Source organism: Nymphaea colorata, chromosome 7, assembly GCF_008831285.2.
Source record: "Nymphaea colorata isolate Beijing-Zhang1983 chromosome 7, ASM883128v2, whole genome shotgun sequence".
NCBI lineage: Eukaryota > Viridiplantae > Streptophyta > Magnoliopsida > Nymphaeales > Nymphaeaceae > Nymphaea > Nymphaea colorata.
This window is the reverse complement of record NC_045144.1, coordinates 4,446,258-4,461,189: the sequence shown is the minus strand read 5'-3', so window position 1 is coordinate 4,461,189 and position 14,932 is coordinate 4,446,258. Positions and strand designations below refer to the sequence as shown.

Sequence of the window (14,932 nt, the reverse complement as noted above, 5' to 3'; positions counted from 1 at the left end):
GTTACCAGCAATACTTTTATACTATCTCTCACGTTGTAATTGCTTGTCTTTCTCATATTTTGCCCGTTAATGTAAACCTGCTCCAGTCCACTCCCACACTTGCTTTCAACTCACCCTTCATTTCCTGCCTTAAAAAGACTACGAACCAAGACACTTAAACCATGCAACCAACTCTTTATCTGCCCTTGAAAATCTCTCTTAATCTTCGATACAGGCTGAACTTTCACATAATTGATTCAGAAAAAAATTGGAATTAGAAAGAGAGGGAGAGAAGTTGTGTCATGGCTAAAACAAAGTGCTGCTTCCCTCCTTCACATTCTGTTCTTTATTCGCTCTTATCAAACAACCGCGTATGGCATTAGAGTATATCATTAATCACTTTCTCTTAAAATGTTAGTAAGTTATCAGATCCATCACTATGCGCATTACTTGCTGTTATAGGCCTACGTGTTGTTCTTTACACATTATTTATATTGCAAAAATTGTGACAACGTTTTTTCTTATTGTTAATGTTTATTTCATTCCATTAGACAGCAATTATGATAACAGATTTTGCAGAACATTGACTGTTTACCAGCAACGATGTTGATAAAATACTAGTATATGATAGTTTTTCTCCCCTTTTCTTTTAAGGGAAATGTTTTGATGTTTTTACTTCCATGTAGATCGGAAACATATTCCTACTTCCAATGTGCTGTATCTAGAGCAGGACAACGAACCGCATGAGCTACGGGAGACGCGTTTAACTTATTTAGCTTGAACACAAGATCGTTGCAAAGTTGAGTTTCTATCATTCATAATGAACATGGCATTTCAGGCTTACACCATCAACTGTTTGATTAACACAACATGTTGAGCTTGAAGTATAAAGCTGCAGCTTTTTGTTGAGCATGCGACCATGCTCACAAGATTGTACAAGCACAATTCTGTCTTGAAACCCTAGGTTGATGTTCGAACAAGAGCAATATAGACTAGCATGGCTATAAGCAAAGTGCAAGAACTACATATAAACTGATCTAACAATTTGTTGTTGGAACTACTCCGACTTCCCCATCTCCTCTTTCCACTGAATGATATTGTTGAACGTTCAAAATGCAAGATACAACTGCAGCAACTTAATAATGACTTCTTCCCCTAGCAAGCCTAAACAAGCTAAAGCTTGTAGTAAGCCAACTTGTTCATACGCACTCACTAGATCCTCCTGAACTTGTTGAACAAAACTGAGACGAGTGTTAAATTCCGAACACTAGCGGTAACGCCTTTTATCACACAAATATTCTTCAATCCACTGAAAGCTGCCACCAAATGAATTACAAATTGCTTGAAGCACTTTTTTTTTTTGGGTACAATGCTTGAAGCACTTTTAAGATGAACAACACAATAACTCATGACTGCGCTTTGGAGTAGTGCACAGACCATGGCGGTCAAGTAAGCAATCATTGTTCAATTTTCATGGGCATCACTCCTTGCATAAGCCAAAGGTGTCCACCTCCTGGTTTACGTTGTCACCAGTGATTTCAGTTGCCAGATGTCGGGGAGAAAAAACAAGGAACACATGAAACCAAATATCAACCTTTTTACTGAAGAGGGACCAAACTCTTCGAGCACATTATATCAGTCAATCTGTTCAGCCGCTTTCAAGATTAACATAACCGCAACACCTTACAATAACTAAGAACATGTTTGCTATGTACAAAAGATAAGATGACCTTTGAAAAGGAGAAGGGACTGATCTGCTTGCCACTTAACGAATTAGAGCACCAATGAATATTATTGAAAAATGGTCGACAACAATCAAATTAAGACCACCATTTCTCGTCCCTTGTACTTGAAAATTTGAAATACCTGGCCTGGGTTCACCAGCCTGTTCTGTGTAGCAACACTGGAGAGAAAGCCTTGCTGCCTCAAATAAGTGGGCATATGGCGAGGCCCATCTCTGCTGACACCAGATCACAGTTTTCCCGAGATGCAGTGAACTCAACCATCATCAATGGGCCACCTCTACCAGCAACAGCCCATTCATAATATAGGTCGGCCAGATTTGAATATAAGGGCATTTTTTTTTCTTCCTGTTACTTTAAATTTTAGAAGTAGCTGTTTCTGCTTCAGCCACTCCACAGGCGGCAATTAACTGTGCTGGTATTTCAATCTTCACAGAGGATTAGATTTCACCCCGTCCATGCGGAGTGGCTCTTGATAGTGCATGTTCACTGCACATTAGTAGCAGAATCTCAAAAACCCAAACAACATTATTTTCATCAAATATCTAATTTTCATGTTCATGCACAACAAGGAAGAGCATTTTCACAAAGCATGCACAAGAGACTGTATCTCTTTGAATCAAAACATTGACAGATGGTCATTTTTTCTTTTTAAATATGAGGGCCGGACAAGATATTGATTCTACAAAAGTTTCAGTGAGCATGGAGGCCTACCTTTGCATTTATGTTCCTGTGTATGATTAGAATCTATAGCTACTGGTTTACAGCTGACACTCAAGAAGTTGACTACTGGGAAATTGGAGATTAGGTATCAGAGATGAGAGAACTACACTGGCATCCTCAGCTTATGAACATGAGCCTTTCCAAAGCTTTTAACTGAACACATTGTCCTGACGTTTGCATAGTAGAGAGTGACCCATTCGTTGAATGGACTTTCCAGAATTAGTAGCTGGCTAGTTACAGTGTTACTTTGGGTCTTCCTGTAAAATAACATGGATCTTTATGCCCACAAAGCCTTTTGTGTAAAACTAAAAAAGTGTACAAATCCTTTGAGAAGAGCCACAAAAGCAAGTCCCTTAAGAAGGGGTCTCAAGTCCTCAGACATATTAACAAGCTTTTATTCAACATTTGCCATCTGATCGAACACCTGGCTCCTCTAGTCCTCTTCAAACAAAGGGCACCTTGCTAATGAGTAGAAGAGGGAAACAAGGAAGTTCTAATGGGCCACTAGTATTTGTATGTACGTGTGCATGCGTGCAGCACATAACCCCTAACAAGCCCATCCAGGCGGAAGTCCTCATAGACAATAACAATTTCTTAGATGCTCAGGTGTAAGCCAGGGTTGTTTTGGGAAAACCAGTGGCAGAGCCATAAATTTCTGACTAAGCATTATTTTAAGTTCCAAGATTTAAGGGGCACTCATATGTCTAAAAAAAATAAAAGCAATAAAGTATCACTATGTAAATAAAGCATATTTAGTGGGCCCACTGGGGAAAATATAACAAAGCACATCCCTGCTGAAAACCTGTTCCCTCTAGAATCAGCAATGTTAGACATAAGCTATCATGTAGGCATATCAAGCTTTAGGCCATCAGTTTTGGAAAAAGTCTTCTAATTTTATTCTCAATGTCCGACCAAATTTTTGACCTGCTAGTGGGCAAAACGCTCCCCGACTCAAACACAATCAAACCGAGTCCCCACTCAGATCGCAAGGTAGACAGGCAAGTCCTTACTCCCCATTTGTATGGACCTCTTCCATTATATTGGCAAAAGACTAGCAAGTCAGCATCTGCCATCTCCAAATATCATCTGTCACCTACATCCTGTTCCCGGCATCGCAGGAACTGGGAGACCCAATGTGGACCCCCCTTACGCTTGATTAACAGGAGCATCCACTCTGCATTCTGAGACCTTGGAATGCTGAAAGCATATTCCGCAGGATGGATTTACATTTGTGCATGAGTCCTGTGTTTGCTTCGTGATGTGCTCGGGGGATGGCCGAGTTCTAAGTTGCACCTAACAAGGCATTTGATTCATATTCTTCATAATGCCAGGGAAAGGATGTCCTGTTTCAGGCATCACAAGAACTAGGAAAAGTGGAAAACAAATGCAGGCCCCTTTCAGGTTTAATTAACACAAGTACTTATTTGCCATTTTGAGACCTTGTTACACAGAAAACATGCCCTGTGGGAGATCAGAATGGCCATGAGAGTGCCTGTTTTTGTTTTCTAATGTGCTCCATTCTGCTGTTCCACAGTGATTGGAAAACCATCAAACCTTCTTGTGCACTCGGTCGTTTATCATACCCTAAGCCCATATTCTTTTATTGCATAAAAGCCACTTTTTTTAGGGGTTACTCTGTGGACTTGAATCCAAGAAGATGGCCCTGCTGGGAAGAGCCCCTCCACTTTTTCATGGGAAAACAGTAGGAAATCATGCTAGCGTCCATTTTTTTTGTTACTTCTTCTTCTCTCCACCTTGCATAGAATCTAGATCTATAGTTTAATGCAACCAAATCTCTATCATTGTTCTGACTGACCGCCCCACGTTCCCAATGCTATTGCCTGCTGATACCATTGTGAGTTGTGACTATCAAAACCTGTTCTCCACCACTACCACCACCTGCTCCAGACCATTGGCATTATGACCTCCATCACCATTATTGCTACCTTGATTCTTCTCAATTAACTACTCGTCCAAGTAAATATCCCAATATATGCACTAAGGAAAGTGTTTTTTTTTCCTCATATAACATGTCTTCATTTATGCATGTAAATTGTAAATAATAAATAATAAATAAAAATATATCCCAACAGAGGCATCTATTTTTCTCCTTTTCATTTTCTTATCGGTTCCTCCTTCTTTGTTCTCCAACAGTCTTAATTAGGTTTTGTTAAATAATGCAATCTTAATTTTGGATTCATGTGAGGCAACATAGGTAAGGCAGGTTAAACCAGTGCAGCTAGGTTTCCCACACCAAGAGTCATTTCTCTGCTATCTAGAAAAAACAAAAATGATTTGGCAAATTGGTGACGAAATTCTTGAGGCTTGAAAAACATTTGAGAAGAAAAATGATCCACTCCTACTACCCTTCCTTGCCATCTTACACTTCGTGGAAGGTCTCCTACCTTTTCAGGCTTCATGCATGAATATTCCACCTGAACACTCACTTCTTCCCCTTCACTTTGAAGATCGCACATGAACCTCTTGCTCTGATCTCACTCTGGAACCACATTCATGCTATTGAGTAAAGCAGCCTTATAAAGTCAATATCCACTTGAGGATATTACATTGTTTTAATCAATTCACATATCATGTCCATTGGTCTCATTGGTGAACAATTCATTTCTTAAATATAGCCATCACTTTATTTTATAGACCTGGTTTGACACGCCTGAATGTTCACTTAATAAACAATTCATTTCTTAAATATATCCATCATTTTATTTTATAAACCCGGTTTGACATGCCTGCATGTTCACTTAATAAACAATTCCTTTCTTAAATACATCCATCATTTTATTTTATAGACCCGGTTTGACAAACCTCCATGTTCACTTAATATCTTAGTGCCTGCTTAAAAGTTCCCATAGGTCTAAGAATCATTCACTACGACAAGGTACAAAATACTTTCTTCAAAATGGATAAACCTAGCCTTCCCAAGCTTCAATTCAAGCCTTCAACATCTACTAATATTGGAAAAAGGATATGTTTATTAGATAAACCCAGGTTTTAAGATCATAACCACCCACCGGTAGACAGACAAAAGTGACAACCGTTGTATGAGTAATTCATCCGACAAGAAAGGGGTCTAATTTGGTGTTGAGCATTCATATTATGAGACGTTCATCTAATTCTAACCAGCAAGAGTATTCCTTTAATCAAAACATACCAAAAGCAGTCGAACATGCTAGTCTATAAGAAAATATGCATATAGTGGATGCTCTCAACCAATGAAGCCAGAGCATAACCAGACGTGGAGAACAAGACAAACTATCAACCTTCTTTAACCTCGGTATGACTAGAAGTACTCCCTTAGTAGCCATGAAGCTTTACAAATTCACCGCTCTGTTGAAATTTGAAACTACACCTCTAGAATTACCAGCACTACTTTGTTCCAATTTCATCGAAGTCTCCAAAGAGACTAGCATTACCAGCACTACTTTGTTATTCACCTCACATAGTGTGTATACGATTTAAATTTTAAAGGTTTTCTATGCTTATCAAAGGGCACACCTTAGATTAGCTCGTTCCATTAAAATATTTCATGAGTTTCACCAGCACACAAGTTCAAGTTGGATACTATAACCACTAACAGGAAAAAGAAATAGTAACCAAAAAGCCATTAGCCTAACAAATCAAACTAACAGAAGATAGCAAAAAAAGGAAAACTAACACCGTGAAACCACAATATATTATATAACAGTATTATTAAGATGGACATGCAGCACATAAAAAAACGTAGATAGACCAGTAAACAGAACTAGTGAACAGGTTCAACTGGCCCGCTACTAGATAGACCCATACACCAGACATAAAATACGGTCCCTTTTCTGTCAATAAATTTCTCCTGCAGTGTGAATGCTATTTATGCTTTATAATCACCTCCCAATTTGTTAGATGAGTAGCACAAAACTGAGAATAAATAAAAAAGGTGCATCATATGTTTCTGGCATGTCAAACCGCTACCTGTTCTTCATGTGCAAATTTAGGTTCTTCCATATCAGCTGAATAAGATGAAGGCAAAGGAGAACCACCACCTGTATTTGCATGTTTGTTCATGTTATAATTTGCAGTTGCATGTGTACTCCCATATGGATTTGTATTTGCCACAGGATTCACATATGGAGGGGGATTTGCAGTGGCTCTAGTATCCCCATATGTATACAGAGAGGGATTTGCATTTGCTCTTGTATCCCCATATGTATATGGAGGGGGATTTGCATTTGCTCTTGTATCCCCATATGTATATGGAGGGGGATTTGCATTTGCTCTCCCATATGTATACGGAGAGGGATTTGCATTTTCTCTTGTATCCCCATATGTATACGGAGGGGGATTCGCATTTGCTCTTGTATCCCCATATGTACCTAGATTTGCATTCAGATTCCCATATAAACTTGGATTTCCATTTGCACTTGAATTTTCATACGAGTAGCCATGCGAACTTGGATGTGTGTTTCTGTCTGAATTCACGTTCAAACCCCCATATGGGCTTGGATTTGCATATTTAGTTGAATCTTCATATGGACTTCCACTTGTGTTGCCGTTTGAATTCACGTTCAAACTCCCATAGAGGCTTGTATTTGCATATCCACTTGAATTTCCATACGGACTTGGGTTGATGTTCCCGTCTGAATTCACGTTTGAACTTCCATAAGGGCTTGTATTTGCATATCTACTTGAACCTCCATACGAGCTTGGATTTGCATTCCTGCTTGAATCCCCATATGAGCTTGGGTTTGTGCTTCCATTGGAATTCCCATATGAACCCGGATTCACATTACCATTTGGAGTCCCATATCCAGTTGGATATGCACTTGCATTTCCATAAGGATTAACAGGGGAAGTCACGCTCCCATAGGGTCTGGGAGCTGTACTACCGTTCATGTGTGAAGCATTCCCACTTCCATATGGACCTGGATTTGCACTCACATTCTGTTGATCTGCATTTGTATACACGTGTGGAGCTGGATTTGCATTTACATTCCCGTATGGCCTCGGAACTGCATTGCCATTCATGTATGGAGCATTCACATTTCCATAAGGCCCTGCATTTGCGGTCCCATTCTGCTTATTTGCATTCATCCCATATGAACCTGGATTTGCATTCAGATTTCCATATGGCCTTGGAACTGCGTTCCCAAACAAATATGAAGCATTTGTCTTTCCATGAGAGCCAGAATTTGCACTTCCATTCTGCTGATTTGCACTTTCCTGAAGTAGCCTTTCTAACTCTTCGCTTCTTCCTTCCCTCTTAAAAACTTCTGTGGCCATCTCCCGCACAGCAGGGCTGATCAAGACTCCATTTTTCACCATCTCTTCCAGCATTTTCCATCCTTCTTCCAATTTCCCTTCCATCTCCAAGTATGTCTTCAACATAGTTGCGTACGTTTCTGAGTCTGGTTTCACTTCTCCAGTTGCCATTTTCGCAAAAACTTGCTCTGCCTCCGCCAACATAGACCGCTTCATCAATTCCTCAATAAATTTTTTGCAAACACCAGCTCCTGACTTCAAGCCTGAATCAACCACCTTCCCGAAACAACGTACTGCGTCATCCACCCGATCAGCTGCGAGGTGCCCATCGAGCAACAGTTCGAGCGTAGCTGCATCTGGGTTTGCGCCTCTGTCGGGCATCTCACTCAAGAGCTCTTCCACCTCAGAAACCATCCCCTGTGCCCACAGCCGCTTCATGAGATTGTTGTATACCGAAACATCAAGAACACAAGGCTTCGGCCCCTTCTTCCTCAGTATCGCCATCCCCTCGGCAAATTCCCCACGGTCGCAATAAGCGTTCACCATGATGTTATAGGACTCCACGTTCATCCCTATAAAATTCGGGGGTTTGTGTGCGAGAAGCATGGAGTCGAACAGATCCATCGCCTCCTCCATCCTGCCATACTTGCACAGCACCTCGAGAAGCGAATTGCAGGTGGTCTCTCTCATGTTGAACTGCTTATCCAACAAGGACTTGTACGACTCCATGGCCTCCTTCTCCATCCCCCGCTTGAAGTAGCGATCCATGATGGTGGCGTGAACGACCCCGTCATAAACAAGACAGCGCTCGCGGAGCTCCTCAAGGAGTTCGAGCGCCTTGGGGATGTTGTCGAGATCGAAATAGGCGGCAATCAGGTTGTTGTAGACGAGGGAATCAGCGCCATGGCCGCGGGCCAGCATCTCCCGGAGGAGGGCGAGGGCATCGGGGACCCGTTCAGCGTCGATAAGGCCCTTGGTGAGGTGGCGATAAGTGACGGGGGAGGGACTGAACGGGGCGTCCGCGAGGATGGTGCGGTAGACATCGAGGGCGGCGTCGACGCGGCCGGCATCGCAGTGGGAGTTGATCAGTATATTGTAGGAGACGACGTTCGGGATGACGCCAGAACGGGTGAAGAACTGGAAGATCGTAAGCACCTCATCGAGGCGTCGGGCTCGGAGGAGCGCACCCATCACGGCGTTGCAGGTGAACACGGTCGGCCGGCAATTGGAGAACATGGAGGACCGGAGGGTAGAGACGGCCTCGTCAAGGCGGTCGGACCGGATCATCGTCTGGATGCGATTGTGGAGGTTAAGGCGGTTGCCCACGAGGGCGGAGGTGGAGTCCGGAAGGCGGAGGGCGTCGGGGGAGGGGGGTGCAGGGGTGCGGCGAAGGGCATGGAGAGGGGGCTCTATCCGTAGCCGTCTCTTCCGGCGTCGTCGCTCCGCCGCAGCCTCCTCGGCTGAAGAGAAGGCAAAGTGGCGGGAGAGAACTGCTGGCAGGAGTCGAGAGGGAGATGGGTGGCGGCCGGAGGCGGCGGCCGCCGTGGCTAGGGAGCGGAGGAGCACACGGTACATTCTCTCTCCCTTTCTCTCTCTCAAAGAGATCTGCTTCTAGGGTTTTGAGGAAGAGAGAAACCTGCTCAGATTCCCCGGTTGTGGGGAGGGCGAAGGGTTTAAGGTGAAGGGCAAAGTTGGGGCGGACGGTTCTTCGGGTTCGTATTATCAGGCCAACAACGTGGTACCCAAAGCTTGGATGGTTTAGAAAATCTTAAGTAAGCAGATCGATGTAGCATTGTAGCTTCTTATTCCAGAGTTGTAGCGAGTAAATCGGTCTTGAATTTTTTTTTTCGATATATAAAATCTAAAAAATATGTTTTAGAATTCGTCTTCTTCACATAGTTCTTATCTTATAAATTTTAAATTAATTATTTAAGCTTTGTTTGCTTAAAAAATGCATCGAAAACATATTATTATTTTCATTGTTTTAGCACATGAAAATGTTTAGTTATGTAAGTTAGCTATATCTCATTGAGCTTGAGCTTATAATAACATTTGTTCATTTAATACACTATCATCAATATTATTTGAATACTTAATAGGCAAAAGAACCTTTTGATCTCTTAAATTGTGTCGTTTAAAAACTTAACAATATTAAATACACTTATACTAGTTAAAGTTATAATTAAAAAACTTAAAACTATTCAAGATTACTTATTAGGAATATAAACCAAACATATAAAATCTTACTTTAATTATAAGATTTTCCATCACACCAACATATGAATAAATTAGAATATTTGAATTTAGAATTATACGAAAATATTAAGAGTACTTTAAAAAATAACCAACTACTTTAGTCAGACCTGTTATTTTCAAAATGGAAAACATTACTTCACAACGAAGACAACAGTTTATGTCTCAATAACTAAATAGTATAACTGACCTACATATTTCTTAGTACAAAACCTAGAATCTTACAACATAAAAAATCAGGGCAGCCCTTATTTGACACTTTAATGAACAATACTTTAAAGAAATACTAAAAAATCAAAGGTATTTAAAAGACTAGTTAGTTACTATCCTAAGTAAAATTGAAAGCTTGTAGGAATATAAAGATAATATTGAAGTTTTGCAAAAATAAACCTAGAAAAAATAAAATTCCCACAAAATTCAAATCGAAACTATATTGAAATAATAAAAATAATAAATGAAATCAAGCAAATAATCTTGCGATAAGCATGGATTTATCTCTAGAACATTAGCTAAAATATAACATAAATATGAACATGAATGAAAACATAGATCAAGAAGCACTGACCACTCATGCATATTTTGTAATGAGTATCTTAGTATAAAACTTAGATTTCAATGCAAAATTTGTATGGCTGAAGCATGTAAATTTTATTTGGAAGAAAAACAGTATCAATTTATTCTAAAAAAGATGATAGGACGAAAAGGTGACACTATAGAAAAAAGAATCCTTGTAGTAGAAAATAGAATGTATGATATAAAAAAAACGCTATCTACAGTATAAATAAAGATATGATATTTAGAAAAGAAAATAGTAAGGCTTGACCCAATAAACTACGAGTACCAACAACAAAGGAGAAGGCATAATTCTAGAAAAACACTATAGCATTTCGGCGGACACTATTGCGCACTGTAGCACTTTTGACTTTTATGACACGTTCTACTCCCACATCATCTAGTACACGACAACTATCATCTTTCGAGTTCCTTCGCATGTAATTGTTTTTGTTGGTTAGTGTTTAGCTTGTTCAGAAAGTAATCCAATTTCTTTCCAAATTGTATTTTATTTTGAAGTCTGGTGCCTATATAAGCATCACCCCGAATGATGTATTCATCACCCACTTCTACATCGACTCTCACCATCGAATACTCACAAGTGCTTGGTTCCACTTTTTTTTTTATTCCTCTTCTTTTCCTTCCCACTTCTCCCATGTCTCTCATGCTGTGAAAAGCGAACTGGTGCTTTTGTGTGCAAATCCAACCCCTTCTTTCTATTTGGTATCAGAGCAACATACTCGTATCAAACACAAAATATGGTGAAGAATTCCAACACAAAATTTCCACTTTAACCAATCTACAATATATATTAGATAATATGAATGATGACTAATCATTCTTGATAGGTTTCTGCACAAAAGCAACAAGCATCATATAGGATAGATTTAAAAATTTCTGATATTCCGTGATTAGATAATAGCCATGACAGACAACATAGAATGCATTCTTTTACCTAATACAAAATTTTATTTAAAGAAAAATACGGTCTCTTCCAGTCAAACCCAGTTGGTCCAAATAGACTCAGATCTAGGTTTGTCTATATTTCCTCTATATTCTAATCTTACATTCCAAACCTTATCCGACATGACTCTTGCCAAAAAAGACCATATTTTATTAGATAACCTTTGGCACAATGGAAAAATCCAACATTCTCCAAGATCCTGAATCTCATGGTAACATGCCCAGCATAAAGAATACACAAAGCCAAATCAGACTCTTTTTCGATCCTACCCAAACCCCTATTTTTCTAGACATAACCCAAAAGTTAGAAAACACTCGTAAAGAGCTAGATCTATGTAAAGAGAAGTTAGAAGACACGATTGAAAGGTTGAAACAATCATAAGCAAAGACAGAACTTCTAAAAGAACAGTGAGACAAAGAAATAAAAAGAGAGTGGAAAGAACAAAGAGAAAGTTTTTCTCTTGAAATAGACATGGCAAAAAAACATGTCTATAATGGATTCAAGACATATTAAGATTCCTTGCCAGAAACTTGGACTATGGAAAAAAAGACTAAAATTCTGCCTAATCAAATTTTAAAGAAAAGACATATTGATAACTCTTTTTGTTATACTATAAAACATTTGGGATCATCTTGGCAAGCATTAATATAAAAACATAGATAGATATTGAAGTGTTTGATATGCAGATTTTCTTGTACAATCTAATGGAATAAGGACATACAAAAAGGATTATCGTAAGAGAAGTAGAGCAGACTCATATGCTACGGTTTAATTGGCGTTTAGCTCATATAGTAGAATAAAATTTCAGAAACAACTGCGTAACAGAAGGATTTGTAAACCTAGAAATTGATGCAGTTCCTCCAACATATGACCATCCATGTGACGCGAAACAAGAAATAGTTATTCAGACATACTCTTTTGCTATCCCTTTACAAGTTATCTTACCTCTTACGGATGTACCAGAAGCACCTTTAGACGAATAATATGATGAACTCACAAGATAGAGGGAATTCAAGATGTCACAACAATTGAAAAAATGGCAGCATCTACATAGTTTTATTTCAGAAGATAGAAATACCAGAATCTATGTCTTTGACTCTAAACATGTATCCATGGTTATACCTTTCTAAAACCATATTTATATTAAGTCAGGAATACGCGAGCATTTTGCTCAAAACAATACAAGATGACAAGTTAATGAATTAGGTGATAATAGTAAAGACTGTGTTTCAATGGTTCCTTTTTTTAACCAACATTCAGGCATCAAAGAAAAAACTGATCTAGTATGACAGTAAACATTACTTAAAGAAGATTGAGACGAAGCTGTTGAGTAATTAACCTTGCAGCCTAAATATTTGTCAAGATCAGTAAAACTTGATCCTTGCAAGTTATGGTTAAACTTCCTGTGGGTATAGTGTTTTCCATGTAAAACTTAAGCATTATCTGTTTGAAAAGGTACATGATAAACTTTTCTTAGGAAAAATCCCTCAAATTAAAAATAGGATTTGTGTTGAAGATTATCACTTCAAAATCTACCTTGGAGAAACCCTCTATGATAAGTATGAGTTTTACATTTGTAAATTTTCAGAATAAAAATTTAAGATGTGACGTACCCCACAGGATAAGCACTGAGTCACATCATGAGGCAAATATCTCGAGGAGCCTCTAGAAGATTGTTGTAGTTGCCGACTTTCTTTATGTAATATAAAAATAAAAGAAATAAGGACGAAGGAATCTCATACGCATCAAAAAAGTGAAAGTAACGAGACACATGGCTTGTTGTTGAGAAAAGGTGAAGGCAGTTACTATAGCAGTTACTTTGTAACACACTATAGCACTAGGCGGACACTATTGCATACTGTAGCACTTTTGACTTTTTAGACACGTTCGATTACCACCTCATCTAGCACATGATAGTTGTCCTCCTTCTAATTCATTCGCATGTAACTGTTTTTGTTTGTTAGTGTTTAACTTGTTCGGGAAGGAATCCAATTCCTTTTCCAAGTTGTATTTTATTTTATCGTTTGGTGCTTATATAAGCACAACCCCAGAGTATGTATCCATCATCTACTTCTACATCTCCCACCATCGAGTACTCACAAGTGTTGGTCCTGCTCCCTTCTTTATTCCTCTTCTTTTTCTTCCCACTTCTTCCCTATCTCTCTTGCTGTGAAAAGCGAACCGACGTTTTTATGTTTTAGAATTCATCTTCTTTTTTACACATAGTTCTTATCTTATAAATTTTAAATTAATTATTTAAGCTTTGTTTGCTTTAAAAAAATCCTACTAGCATCAAAAACATATTATTATTTCCATTATTTTAGCACATGAAATGTTTAGTTATGTAAGTTAGCTAAATCTCATCGGGCTTGACTTTATAATAACATTTGTTCATTTAATACACTATCATCAATACCTAGGGGCGAAACGAGGATTTTTTTCAGGGGCGGGCTAAACAGTCCAACGAACTTATTTAGGGCCAAACTAAACCCGAATCTAAAAAATACATTATGCAACTAAAAATTTTCAATTTTGTTAATATAATTTTTTTTTCACATAGCTGGGGTAGGGCCACAACCTAGCACATAAATTTTGAAGAAGTGTAGGTTTTCCTTTTGCTTCTCAGTCTTAACCTTTGCCCAAATCTGTTACAGTTTAAAAAGTTGACCTTTCTAAATATTTCCAAGAAAAGAAGGCCAGGATGACAAGTGAATATATATATATATACATATATATATATATATATATATATACATATATATATATATATATATATATATATATATATTTTGAATGGTGACTCTAGTTTGGTAGAGTCATACAACCATTTAATTAGGTCGTTTGATTCTGATGGATGATTTAGAGAAAAACAATGAAAAAAAAAGTAATGGACATTTTCCTTATATAATATGAGTTCCTATGTTTTTCTCCGTGTTTTCTTCTCTGCCATCCATCTTATTAGATGGACAGCGCTGATAAATTGGTGGAAATTAGATGCTTTGGTAAGGAATAAAAACTAAATGCTTTAATTTTGATGTTTAAAATATTTTTTTGCAATCTAACGTTATTGATATGATTTTAAGAACAAGTTGACGCAAAACATATATTAATATATTAAGTTGATCATTTGTTAGACTTTAATAGTGTTTTTAGAGTAAGAAAAAACGAATGGCTCCCATAGCATCAATGTTTTAATAATACAAAAATCTACATTTTTCATAAAAACAACTTCAATCAAAGTATGTTTTATATCAAAATAGTTTTTATAAATATATTAAAATGTTTATATTGAATTTAAAATAAACTTTTAACAAAAAAATTGAAGGGTTTGATTTTTACCCTGACCTAAGAGTATGGTTTCTATATCCTCTCTCTCTCCCTCTCTCTTTAGATATATATATATATATATATATATATATATATATATATATATATATATATATATATATATATATATATATATATA

At 38.1% G+C, this 14,932-nt stretch overlaps 1 protein-coding gene across 1 annotated transcript; it reads right to left on the bottom strand.

Annotated features, from left to right (window-relative positions):
* Positions 1-1,556: 1,556 nt before the first annotated feature.
* LOC116257551 (pentatricopeptide repeat-containing protein At1g10270-like) lies at positions 1,557-9,390 on the bottom strand. Its single transcript, XM_031634416.2, has 2 exons — positions 6,411-9,390; positions 1,557-2,210 (listed from the first exon to the last, which is right to left on the bottom strand). The coding sequence occupies exons 1-2, from the start codon at positions 9,270-9,272 to the stop codon at positions 2,208-2,210; spliced, it is 2,865 nt and encodes a 954-aa protein (XP_031490276.1). The 5' UTR covers positions 9,273-9,390; the 3' UTR covers positions 1,557-2,207.
* Positions 9,391-14,932: the final 5,542 nt, after the last annotated feature.

Excerpts from the sequence above, each read along its gene's own strand:
- LOC116257551 (XM_031634416.2), bottom strand. The coding sequence starts at position 9,272 with ATGTACCGTGTGCTCCTCCGCTCCCTAGCCACGGCGGCCGCCGCCTCC.